Source organism: Bacillus rossius, chromosome 2 (assembly GCF_032445375.1).
Source record: "Bacillus rossius redtenbacheri isolate Brsri chromosome 2, Brsri_v3, whole genome shotgun sequence".
Taxonomy (NCBI): domain Eukaryota; kingdom Metazoa; phylum Arthropoda; class Insecta; order Phasmatodea; family Bacillidae; genus Bacillus; species Bacillus rossius.
In genome coordinates this window covers 103922504-103936726 of record NC_086331.1, presented here as the reverse complement: position 1 = coordinate 103936726, position 14223 = coordinate 103922504, and the positions used below count along the sequence as shown (strand labels likewise).

The 14223-nt window shown below is 34.8% G+C and overlaps 1 protein-coding gene across 1 annotated transcript in view; it reads right to left on the bottom strand.

The window, feature by feature from the left end:
- Nucleotides 1-3483: 3483 nt before the first annotated feature.
- The window catches only part of LOC134529542 (uncharacterized), a 46913-nt gene continuing 36173 nt past the window's right edge, over nt 3484-14223 (bottom strand). The window contains exons 9-13 of the mRNA XM_063363744.1: nt 12991-13245; nt 11351-11495; nt 7129-7280; nt 5230-5403; nt 3484-4278 (exon numbers count right to left, since the gene is read on the bottom strand). Of these exons, the coding sequence (XP_063219814.1) occupies nt 3845-4278; nt 5230-5403; nt 7129-7280; nt 11351-11495; nt 12991-13245 (1160 nt within the window). The 3' untranslated portion in view covers nt 3484-3844. The remainder of the gene's footprint in view (nt 4279-5229; nt 5404-7128; nt 7281-11350; nt 11496-12990; nt 13246-14223) is intronic.

Genomic DNA, 14223 nt, shown 5'->3' with positions numbered 1-14223 from the left:
CTAAGGGTGATGCTGGCTTACACATTATATCACTCTGTGCCTCTATGCATAAAGCCCTGAACTGATATCCAGTTTTTTCATGGTTAATGCACCTCTATGGGACTTACAGCAATGACTAGTGGTGTGCGAACATTCGTATTTTCAAAATTTAGCCCAAGCCAAAAATTAATGTGGTGCGGATTTATATTGTTAAAGTAAAGTTTGAACTTAGAAATTTGGTAAGACTTCAACATTGTGTCGTCGTCATATCTACTCAAATCATCACATTAGTAAAGATTATGCAAACAATCTGTGAAGTAAAACAAACTGGTACAACTATAAAATGTTAAAATTTACTTAAGAAAAGTCCTAAATAATTATGTATGTCAGAATGATAATCTCATTGTTAAAATATTGGGTGTTTCCTTCATGGAAACGCCTTTAGTTCTGTTTATTTTATTTGAGGTCATGATAAATATTAGAAATCTCACAGAAATTAAAGAGGCATCCTAAATAAATACCTACTACCAATAACAGCATACACAGATTATTACTGTGATAGTACATTAAGTTTTCAACAGCACGTTTGTCAGCATTTATTTTATTCCGTTGAGAACAGAGTACTGAGCTGGGGATTTTTAAGGTTTCACAATGTTAAAATAAAATGAACAGAAACAAGGTGTGATTCCGTATGAATATAATTACGTCAAATTTATTCAAGGAAAATTTATAACAGGTATTAAAAAAAATATAAACATACAATATCAATTACGTACTTAAACAGCTCTCAGGTATATTCAGAAAGAAGAAATAAATATATGGGCCGACCCGAATTTAAATTATAAAAAGGTTTCATAAAAAAATACATAAACCCATAAAAAAAATACAAATATATTTAAACCATCCCAGTATTCTCAAAGTCCAGAAATGACGTTTATCTAATAAACTTCGTCTGACGGCATAGATTAAGAAAGTTCAGAAAAGGTTAAAAGATACAGAAGCACCAGAGGTTGGGGCTTCGTTTCCCGGAGATTCATCAGGAAAATGATGCCAGGGCGCCTGTGTGTTGTAGAGGAAGGGTGATGAAAATGCCAATTCGGCGTCCGGCTCTCGGACCCTGTCTGCGAACAGTCCGAATCAAAACTTATCAGAACTAGAACACAGACAGTATAAACTGGGCAGAGAAAGCCCGCAAAAGTTAAGGGGAGGTTGGGGAAATTCGCGGTTCATCACTCACCAGACAGGGAAGTTGGCTTCTGTTTTCCGATGCGTCGCCAGCCAGGAACTGGATCCCGCGAATACACGGCTGAGCGCGGAAGTTTCTACCATTTCAAAGAAATAATTTAAATTAAAAATAACTATTACTCTTGTACTATGCAGACGGACTAAACTACTTGAAGAAGATTACAGGGATAGCATCTCTTTTTCAATGGACTACATCGTCGGTTGCGGCCGGATGGAAGTCTTGCAGTGTCTCGTCGACTCGCCGATAATCGCAAACGGTCCGTCTGCAGTCGCGACGCGAAGTGTCTCGCGAAGATCCGCGTCTCATAAATAAAAGTAAATGTTCAATCAAAAGTGGAGGGGGGGCTGGGGCGTCCGGACCGAAAGGTTCCGAAGTTTCCCGAGTGGGCATCATAAAAAACTCTGACTTTGATGTCTCGAAGTTGGTAGCACTGGCCGACTATAGCGCTACCTGTTGAGGGGTGTCTGAAATAAAAAAATCGACTCGCCCAAGGCGTCTGCTCTAACCTGGGGATAAGGGCGAAGTCTAGTGCTGCACTCTGGCGGCCTACAGGGGTCAAGAGGGGGGAGTTAGCAAGCTCGCCCACAGGTGTCACGAGCGTCAGCTACACGAGCTGGCGCCAAGAGAAGACGTTACGGTTTCTGCCGCTAGAAGTCGTGTGTCATCCATCTTTGCACACACATTTTTTATGCCAGTCGTCCTTGGAGACTGTCACTGCCTGGCGGGGTTTACAACCGGTCATCGGTCCTGGACTAAATTCGGAGAACCGGAGTGAGCTGGGAGGGGTGGTAGTGCAACGAGGCTGGGAAAGAGCGTCCTAGTCGTGACTTTCGGGGAGTGAACCTAAGATGGATGCGTGACGGTAAAGGCTATGCTCAGCTCGTCTCTGAGAAATGGTAACAACTCGTCCAGAGCTGTTGTATGCAGTTTTAGTCATGAAGTGAAGTAATATTACAGAGCTGGGACGTGCCTGCAAGCGAGGGAAATGTTAAACGGGCTGGCAACGAAGTCTTAGATTTGCAAAAGCTCAGATAGGTCTCTGGGAAAAGGTGCTTCGGTCTACTGGCACAAAGTTTAACTAAGGAGAGTACACCATCCTAACAAAGAGTAAATCATCCAAAGTAACCAAATTATAAATAAAAATTAAATCTCCAAAAATAATTTAAAATTATATAAAATTAGAAGAAAAAAATGTGTCGAAATTCCTAATTTCTGGCACAGTACATGAGATTTACGTTCAAGCCAGTGAGCAATCAGTATCAGTTTTTGGCTATGCACAAATTTTCTTCTGTGTCATACAAACAACAATTACTGCCACTCACCCATCTTCTAACAATTCGTAAAACCATGACATGATGTTTGGTGGTTAAAATAATTGGAAACGTCTGTAAAATACGGTTAATGCTTCTGCAGCAAAGAAATTTTTATAAATGCAATAAGTAAATTTTATTTTTGTGACTAAAAATCATGATTGTAAAATTATGTCATTAGGTTGGGTACCCTGAAGTGAAAATAATGACATTAAATAATAATGGCATACAGCATGATATGTTTCACTGCACAGTGCAAGTTGTTATATGATTCATCTTTCTTTCTTTTTCACCCTATTTCCATTACAGTTACAAGTGTTGGATACATATAAAATTAACTTGTGTGAATGTCATTAATTTTTTTAATAAGCAATGAATTATTTTTTTGGTGTAACTAGAAACATGTATTAAGAGAGTTGTTCTAGGTAAGACTACTAGAGGTTTTTTGTTCTGTATAATTGCTGTCATTCAGGATACTGTAGAAAATTTTTCAAAGTGAAAAGGTTGCTTAAGAGAGTAGTTTGAATGTGAATGGACTAAAATAATTTTCAGCTAACCAAAAATTTTAATTAAGAAATAATTATTTCTCTTACGAACTAAGACAATTTTTCAGACCAAATTCTATCCTACCAAAAGTGTTACTTGATTCTTACTAAGGTTACTTTTACTTGTCAGTCTGCTAACATTCTTGACCAGGTTAATGTGCTTTCTTTACCATAAGTTATGAGTTCAATTAGCTTTGTTATTTTTTACATTGTGTTTCTAGTCTTCATATAAGAGGTAGAATATGTTATGGAAGATAGTTGAAAAATTCTTTCATCAACAAAATGGAAAAGGTACTGAAAAATTCAATCTCACAAAAGAACATACCAGTTTAGGACTTTTCTATAGGCCCTTATATTTCTGCTTAATCATTGTGAGGTCTGTAGAAGAAATGATTAATAAGTGTAAAAAATTATCATTGTTTATTTATATTTTTAATTACATATCTACTAAACTTTTCTTCCTTACACAAACTAAATTATTTGTAGACTATCCTAAGAATGTAAAATCAAGCAACATTCTTAATATTCATCTCAAAGCTTAAAATAATATAAACATACTCATGGAGGATTCAATACCTACTTAAGTAATATATATTTGATACATTCCAATGTAAAACTATAAAATATCAGAATTGCATTTTAAACCTATGTGGATACATGTTATATTTTTTGTCATTATATGAAATAATATGTACTGACAAAACTTTTTTTTGTTTAGATACAATTTTTGTCTATCACATATTTTGATGCACTAGTCTGCCTTTTTATGAGACATTATTTTCATTTGGTGTATTTATGATGGGTAAAATTTTTGTGCAATTATCATTTGTACATAAAAATTCTTTTACTGTCTGAGCTTTAGATGCTATAGGTAAAACTTTGCTTTGATTTATTTCTGTAAGAGTTACAGCTTTTAATAATTTGTATTCATCCTCTAAAGTTTTTAATTCATCAGGTGTAAGTTGTTTGCGTAAATAGGAAGAGCAGTTCATATCTATAGATAGTTGTATTTTGGATGTCAGCCAGTTCTCATAGTTGGAATTTATATTAAGTGCCTGCAGTTCTTTGAATTTGTAATTTCCAATGTTCTCACAGTTTTCTAGTGGCACCAAATTTGCACATTCTGCACTTGTATCAGAGTCTTTATGTTTTGGGTAGACACTCACTTCACTGTTGAAATGTTCGCACTCACATCCATCTGAAACAAAAAGTGAACATACTTTTTTAGATTTTAACAGCTGAGTACAAAATTATTTTAAAAACAAAAAATTAAATTAAAAATAACTGAAAACAAATTAATAAAATAATACTCTCGAGATTTGTGAAAGAAATATTATACCCAAGTGAACATCTGTCATTTAGTGATACACCATAAAACTACAAGTTGGATCAACTTTAATAATATTTTATATAAATATATAAATTGAAATAAATCAACAAAAAAAAAACAAGAATTGGGTCATAATTTTTTTATTAAAAACCATTCAGTATGGGAGAAATGCAAGTTTGTTCGTATGGCTTTTGCCCTTGATGCTTGCTTGATGTTCATCTGTCAGTTTACCTGAATCATTATCAGAAGAATAAAGTTAACAATTAACTGAACTGAGCATTTGTAGCCGTAACAACAGTTGTTCATTCATTTTATCCAGTTTTTCCTTTAGTTGTGTCAGTTCATACCGCTTCACAGTTATCACATGGTTTAGTTACTTTTAACTTTACCACAACATTGTATATGGCAGCGTGTTTCAATGCAAACATTTCATAAACATGCTTTATATTTATTTATATTCCTCAAAATTTCAAGTGAGGACCATACTGTTTTATCATGTTATCTGTTTACAAAAAAATGCACCTTTGGTTCCATAATCAAAGACCTTTTTTTGTAACAGAATAAATATTACAAACAAAAAGCATTTACATTGAAAGTTTTTGCCTCATTTGAATTTGAATTTTTAAAAAAACTGAGATTATTAACACAAAGCACTGACTTATATCTTTGACCTGAAAAAATAATTCTTTGTGATGAATATATAAGAGTTTTTTTTTTTAATTTGAGCATAAAATATTGTGAAATAAAACTGAGTTTATGTTTTATTTAGGTAAACCTGTGATAAGTAATTCAGTAAAATAAATGTGAAAAAAGAATTACCTTCACTTGCACGTTTTGATGCATATTTTGCTTCCACTTTATGCAGCCAGAAATAGTGCAGCAGTCCGTAAGCTATGCCACTGGATATTGCGAACAGTCCCATGATGCGGAACGACTGGTGAGTGCCGAGACTTGCTATCATGAGACCACCACTGTAGCTGCCGCTGCCTCGACCTGTGCAGAGGCAAGCAGCAAATAACCAATCACAATAACAAACAATTTTTTTCAAGCATGCTGATATGTAACAATTTGGTTTGATCATATTGACTCGCACATTCCTTGCTGCAATTTCAATAAATTTTCACCCAAAAATAGGGTGAAGGATTAAGTGCAGTAGTAGAAGTTGAAGAAAAAAAAAACTAACATTTTAATACTAAATGCAAATGCACTAATTTGAAATAAGCAAGTTTTAGTTTTTTTCTTGCCAAAGTGATATAATGTGTGGACAAAGGCCCCAAAGAATGGACGATGATAGCTGGCCGGTGAGATAGCTAATGCATGGATCTAGCAACCATGTGTGCTAGCCCGGCAAACGGGGTGATGTTACATCATGTCTGCAGCTCATCTTTGTCACTTTATGTCCCTACAAAAAAATCACCCCACAAATACAGAGGAATGGGGTGGAGAGGAAGCGGCACATATCTTTCGTGTGGTCATGGAGGAGACGTGCATTATAGCAACACCTGTCATCACTCATTGCTCCTATTGCCGTGCTCTTCATTCACGCCAAGGTCAAAGACTTGTGGGCAACCACAGAAACTTCCTCCCGGCTCCTGGTCACAGTCATTTATAACATGCGTGGCCTGCTGATTATGTGGTTGTTAATATAAATCTTTTTGGACCTTAAAACCAAGGGTGGGAATAAATATGGTACACAATAAGCATAGAAGTTTGTGGAAAATTTTGAACAATATGTAGATGTAGGCTAATTTATTTTTAGTTTCATCAGTGTAATAAAATTAAAAAAAAATTTACCAGTAAACTACAGCTAAATTATTGGAAACTGTGTCACAACTCACAAATACCATGGTTCATTTCAGCATTTGTCTAGAGTGATTTTGATAAACGATGGAAAAACTTAAGTCAGGATGGCTGACTGAGGTTCAAACTAGGTTCCTCTGGAATTTGAGTGTAGTGTCTGCAAAATAGGTAAGTTGGACTTTTTTAAAGAAGCCAGGATAAATTTTCAATAGAACATGAAGTTTTTTCCAAACTTCATCTTAAGAGGCTATACACACAAATATTACCTGCCGATATTGAAGAAAAGACTGTCTAAAATTGATTGGTTTTTTTTTCTGGTGAAGCAAGAGCCAAGAAAAAATTGTTAAATCCATATAAACCTACCCTGGTGCTGATGTTAAAAAGTGACTACAACCCAGTAGTTACGGACTTCAAAAATAGAAGAGACTTCGTCTATATAAGTAGAATCTACTTGGAACTCTATAAAAATATTGCATAACTTAAGGAACTATAAAAATCAAAGATCCCATGAAATACAAAAACCTACTCAAAGACATATGAAGAAAATGCATAGAAGCAAGGGAATCATGAATGTCTGACAAATGAAATTTGTCAAACATCAGGTTTCAGGAGAAACACGATCACTTAAACTTATATAAAAAGGTGAAAGTGTTGGGTGGTCTACAAAGGAAGCAACATGGACAAATACCAAGGAATATGAAAAATGAAATAAATTTTTCTAGGAGTTGAAGAAAAAAAGATGGATGGAATACATATGTCGAACTTCTTTTCAAAGATGACACAGATGAAGTGAAGTGAATGTCGTGATCTCACCATCACTGAGTCAGAGACTGTAAAGGCGTTACTCATTTTCTCTGAATCTTTAGTCTCCTTACATATACATATTTATGTAAACTTACAATTCTATGATATACTTGCCCAGACTGAAGTGAGCCATTGCCAGTACTCCAATCAGTGTTGCAAGTAACTTTTTTGGAGCAAGAATTTCACAGTAGGTGGCTGCTGCTATCCACATCAAATGAACAGCCACTGACTCTATTACTTCAAAAGGAAAACACCACCATGGGTTCCTGTAAAATATATTAAACATGTACATTGGTCATAATGTTATTCCTCTAATTTATGTGTTTGAGGAATTTGAAAAATGTTTTGTTTCTACAAGCCTTAATCTAAATATAATTTAATTCATAGTGAATTTGATACACTGATAATGTGATAATCAATGTTACAGTTCAAAACTAACACAAATGCCTTGTAAAATGTTTTAGAAAATTTTTTTAGGAGATAATAGTTCACGACTTGATGTAAGCTTTTGGACATACGCCATTGCTTAGCACATGTATGTCTGTAGAAGAAAACTACAAAAAAACACAAATGACAAAAAACACAAACTAAGCAAAAAATTGCTGTTGTCAGGATTTAACGCCACACAATACTCCCCAACAGGAATATGGCCAACAAACAAAGAAAGACAAAGAAAAATGGACTAACAGAACAAAAAAAAACCCACGAATGATGACAGCACAAAAATACTGAACCCCAAAAAAAAATTAATTTGTGTTTTTTGTCATTTGTGTTTTTTTGTAGTTTTCTTCTACAGACATACATGTGCTAAGCAATGGCGTATGTCCAAAAGCTTACATCAAGTCATGCACTCCCATTGCACAAATCTTTCAAAGATAATATAATAGTTCACATTTTGTGTTTTTCCAACTTTTCATTACCTTACCATACCGAGTCTTCAACAAATCGGACTGCACCATTCAAAACAAAACAAATTCCTACAACTTGTCAAATTTCATAAATATTTCTTCATATAACGGACTCTACATTAGCTAGTTAACTCGGGTATGAAAAAAAAAACATAGTAGAGTTAGAAAATGACAATTGAAAACAAAAAAAAGGGGGGGGGGGGTGACTAAAATTGAAATATTTAAGGTAGGAAAGGAAATTAATAAAACAAGGATTATTTGAGATCCAGAAAATGTAACAAAATTTCTATTACTCAAAACATTTGGCTGAATAAATTGTAGTAAATAGTATTCGTAATGTTTGTTTACAAATTACCAATTTTTTTATGTTTTCATTGTGGTAACATTGTATTGATGCTGCTCATTTAGAAAGAAGATTTTTTCAATTTTGAGTGTTTTTGTTGATTTATATGTGAGTTAAACTGATGTTTAAAATGTAATGATTTTCTTTATAAAAAAAAAGAAGAGACAGGCCAATCCAACAAAACAGTTTATTCATATTCTACTATTCACTTAAATTGTCATGTTTTGGAGCAACAATATATAGTCTGTGCGCTTTACTTCAGCATTCTTCAGTTAAGCACATTCTGCAGTCTGACACTGAGTTAGCCACTCACATTCTGATTTTTCGAGTAGATTCGGGCATTTGACTTTGGTCGGGCCAAGGTTCAGTGTTTATTTTATAATTTTTGAAAAATAAATTAGAATTACAGACACAACATAATACATACCAAAGACTGTTTTATAACAGTGATGCTCATGTGTATTTTTTTATGGTAATAGACAGCTTATTACAACTTGTTTTTAATATTATTTTACTGCATTAGTTTTTTTTTTTTTTTCGATATTCTCATTGAATCTATTCATGCATGTGGGGTAATCTAGCAAAATCACTAATTTGGCACTGCTATGCTCATAAACATGCTGTATTTAAAAGCTATTACTGTACCTTGTGTACTGTTTAGTGTTATTTTCTCCTCTTTTGCATGAACAAAAAATATGATAATATTTAACAACTACTAAACATATTCAGCATGCATTATTCCACTATCATTATCACTTGAAAAAATCTTAATATACACAAACATGAATAAAATAATTGAAAGTTAATTCATATAATACACACAAACTAAAAATAGTGCATTCTAGACCTATTCAACTCTAGGACTCTCGGCAGCCAATCACGATGTATGTGCAACTTTAGTTTGGAAAGCAAGTTGGTTGGGTACAGAACACTATGTAAAAAAGAACACCTGCTTCTACTGGTTCTAGCCGTCCAGTCTTGAAAGTTGCCTGTACCTTTCCACCCGCCTTTGTCCCAAGGCTACAAGGCTATAAGGCACAGAGTGCTAACATTCTCTTCCCCATCTCACTTATCCCCAATACTCTGCAGCATTGCAGTCTATTTCTGGCCGAGTTGAACACATACTGGTCCACCGTAAGGGTAGGACAATCACCAGACTCCTAGCACACCCTTGATAGCTCGAAACAAGGACATAGATTTACAAACACCCAAACATTTACCAAGTGGTCGGAACATCACTATAACCCTGGAGGCATTTCGGTGTGTTTACATGAATATTGAATATTTTTATTCCCAATTTAAAAAAAATATATATACTATTCGTTGGTTATTCCTACATAACAAATGTGCTTTACTTCTTTGTAATTCATTAATTTTTAAAAACCTAGGTTCAATTATAAAAAGTACTGGTTATTATTTTTTAGTCCTTTTTTCATGTAGGTTTTGTGAAAACTTTTAAAGAATTTTTTTGTGGTTAATTTTAGGATTTGTAGACATATTTCTTTTGCGAAAATTGGGGTTTTGAAATTTTTACATGTTATTTTGGCTTTAAATAAGTTTACACTGAATAAATGTATCACATAATCAACAGAAAACCAGGACTGTTCCCTGAATTTAGTACAGCAGGGGCTAAAATGTGACTTTTTTACTTAAAGGCTAGAAAGAAAATTTACACTTTATTTAAATTACAGTTATGGAAATGTATATCTTAAGTTATACTAAACTAGATAAATACAACTAAAATGTTTAGTCAACTGCAAAAATGTATGATTTGACAAATAAAGTTTATATATGAGGCTTGTAAATGAAGTAGTAGCAACGTAGCCCAGAAAATCAGGCATGTGCAAACAGAACATTGGAGCAGTAAGGTGGCCCTGTTGTCTATATGTAGAGTACATACAAATGTTGATCAAGTTGAAGGGGTATTTGCTGTGTGGCGTTGAAGTAGACATTGTCATTTCTACTGCTCTAAAGCATTTTACAAATGTGATCAGCAGTGGATTAAAATCGTGGTTGCCCATGGCAAAAATGCATTATAATGTTAGCAAGGATTATCTAAAGTCTGTGGCGTGAATGCTTTACTGTATAGGACGGTTGCACGATGAGTCAAAGCATTTCGTGCTGATCAGACTGAGACTGCGGATTTGCACCGCACAGGTCGGTTGTCCATTCCTCAACATCACGTTGACATTGTGAGTGGTCTCCTTTCCATAGTCCGTCAATGGATTGTCCGAGAAATGTCCGTTGAAGTTGGGCTCAGTCATCAAACTGAAGGAAAGACTTAACATGAGGAAAATTGCATCCCGCTGGGTTCCACATTGACTCACTAACGTACAGAAATGGCACTGGTATGCAGGGGCAATTAGCCACCTCGACAGATCCCGCAGGACAGAGATCATTTCTGCAGCTTATTGCCACAATTGATGAGTTGTGGGCTCGAGCCTATTAGCCTTAATTAAAGCGTCAATCCAATGAATGGCATCACCCAGATTCGCCTCGTCCACAGAAGTTTCGTCATGAACGCAGTCGGGTGAAGGTAATGCTGATTGTGTCATACGACAAAAGGGGTGACATTCTTTTTCATGATGTGTCTCAAGAAGAAACTGTCAATGCAATCTACTATTGCCAATTACTACAGCACCATCTGCGCCCGGCTATACGGTGCAAACATCCACGTTTATTGCATGACAATCTCCCTATCATGTTGCACAAGCTGTAAATGATCTTTTGCAATGGTAGTCTTGGGAGGTGTTGGAACACCCTCCGTACTAACCTGACATGAGTTATTGTGACTATGACCTCTTTCCTAAGTTGAAAGACCCCCTTGGAGGCATACGATTACCTGACGTGTCGTCTGTGGTCCGAGCAGCAGAACACTCCGTCGCTGACATCAACAAACAACACCTCGGCAACAGTAACCTACGGCTTCCTGACATCTAGCTAAAAGAACAAGACTGTGCTGGTGATTATATTGAAGGAATGTAATGTTTGTTTGCTTGTTCATGTATTAAAGCCTTTTTTCCAGGTATGTTGCCATTACTTTATTCACAACCCTTGTATTTTGTCATAATACAGTTATACTTACTCTATAAAGGAGTAGCCAATGAGACGAGCAGCATGTGAAAAAAAAGCTGCTATGATGATGTTTACATGACCATATTTACGAGTTAGTTTACCTGCACCGTAAAGGAATGGTATACTACTTATTGTTCCAACAGTTATTGTAGCTCCTAAACACAAGAAAATTTTCATTAGAATTTTTGTAACAAACCATGATAAACAAACAACATTATTTAAAGTAATGTTTCTACGCCTGGAGGAAAAATTTCTGAAACATTTTTTAGCTATCTGTGTCCATTATAGCGTACTTATCTACCTTCCTATTGAACAAGAGTGGTTTGCTGGTTTTCACTGACCATATTGAGACATAACAATTGCATAAAAGCCTGGTAAATTACCAGTCTGAGCCAACTCTAGTCATGCCCATTGCTTCGCCAGGGCAGCCTGCCAGTGTTTAAAATATGTAAACTAAAAAAAATTTTATTTGTAGTGGCATATCTCTATTAAGGCTTGAGACTGAAAAAAAAATTACTAAAAATTAGTAGTAATTTTTTTGAATTTATAACCAACATTCAGACAAAAATCTAAGGTAGAGAACAACATTATTAATTTTAAAAATAAATGAATTATTTTGAAAATGTTTTAACTCATAGCTGGGGAAATTTTATTTACTTGTACAAACAGCACAATGGTGGATCAGGATTTTGGTTAGGGAGGGGCTTGACCCAGCTGAGGACATGCTTATTCAATTTAAAATTTGAAAACATACTATACCTACTTAAAATGGATTAAGTAAGTAAATAAAAGTGATGAAAATTGTACTGTAGGTAGGGTAGTAATAAGAAATTAGGATAATATCAAGTTAAATTTGAGATTTGTTTGGAGTGGACCCAGATGCTTTTTGGGGAGCTTTAACCCCATAGGGCCCCCCCCCCTTACCCTGGATACGCTAATGAAACAGCATAAAATTACAAGGTGTTTGCTTGAATGCTTCCTTTTGACATAGCTATAAATTTACTTCCTTTAAACTAATCTTAAGTGGTTGGAGAGAAGAAATAGAGTCAGATAGTGCTGGTGTATAAAGCAGCACTGCCAACTTAAGAGACAACCATTAGTAATCACATTTATGTATGCAATAAAACTTGCATAAAACAAATGCTATTAAGTTTATGCCAAATAAGAGAGACTAAAAAATAATTAACAATCACTCCTATACAGAAACAAGCTGATCGATTCATTAAATAATTTTTAAATAATGCAGTTTATCAAACAACTTTATTTTGGGAAAGCTAAAATGAGTTTCAGGAATTATAATTAATTGATGTTCTTTACAAAAGGTCATGTTCCACATGAGCTGGTAATATTTCTAGTACGAAATGCTGATAAACACAATGCTGTTTATGTGTCTATTTTCATGTAATAAATAAATAACACACTGTAGTTCCATAACAGGTCGTCGAAATCAGTATTAATAACGGAAAATCCGTAGTCGTTGGAAGTGCATGGAGCTCGGTACTCTGCTGTTTCCACTGTGGTGTGTTGAATACGTTGTATTTCCTTTACAGTTTTTAAGTTAGAATCTTTAATATTTTGACAGCTTAAGAAGACAACCAGGGATATTTTTTTCTCATGCATTCACTTCCCACCTGTTCAGTATTTACTTACCCAGCAAATAGTTTGAAGCTCCAAGTTCTTTGAGATACAGGAAGAGAAATGATTCAATGAATCCCCAAAAGTTGCCAAGCAAGAACAAAAATATGATGAACAGCGTGACGTGTGGCAGCCTCATGATTCGCAGCAGATCTCTGAGGACATTGTCCGCGGGTAACTTCATGCCCAGGGGCATGAGCATTACCGTGATGGCCGAAGTCATGAGCAGAGCGTCGTACATGTAGAACGCGGCTGCGTAGTCCGTGTAACCTGCGCACCAAGGAATAGTTCACTTTCTGCAACTAGCTACTTTAGTAGCAATAACTTCAGCAATACTAGAAAGTTATTTCATTCACTGTGCAAAGCCAGATTTAAATATTCACTAGTTGCTTCCAATTGTTACTGGCACAGGCACCCCGAGATTATTAATCAAGGCTTGTTTCCTCCATCATGATACAGAACTGGAATTTTTGAGTTAAAAATGATGAGCTTTAAACCTGTTAAGTGTATAATTGTATACATCTTCTTTCAGCATTACATGAAAACTCTGTATACTATATTCCATTGTGTCATTTACTACAAGTATTTTGAAGGGAGACCAGAGATTGTATCTCCATCTATCTGAAACATTCAGTTGATAGCATAAACTATATGCACACTTTAAAAGAAAAGTAAGGTGCAATGAAAACAATATATCTCCATCTATCTGGAACATTCAGTTGATTCTAGCATAAACCATATGCACACTTCAAAAGAAAAGTAAGGTGCAATGAAAACAATAAGTCAACTGTCTATTGATGAGTGTGTTGCGAGGCATGAGCCATTGAAGTTGATTGTACATAAGATATTGATGTGTGTGTGTGTGTGCGTGTGTGTGTGTGTGTGTGTGTGTGTGTGTATATATATATATATATATATATATATATATATATATATATATATATATATATACTGAAATAATACCTAATTCTTTAGACATTTAAAACATTCTAGATATTTCTTTTTTTTTATTATAGTATAAAACTTACCTTTTTGGTTAAATTTAAGTGTATTTTAACTCTCAATTTTTCTTAAAGTGTGTTAAGCAAACAAAACTAAGTGCAATTATAATCTCTAAGCTGGTATTCCAAGTCACAAAAATAAGGGTTTAGGTGTTGAATATGCTACACCTGTACCCTAACCGTATTCCTAGTGTACGATAGAACACGGCCAGTTCCTTATTTTTATTTGTTGCCAATTGGTTGCCTA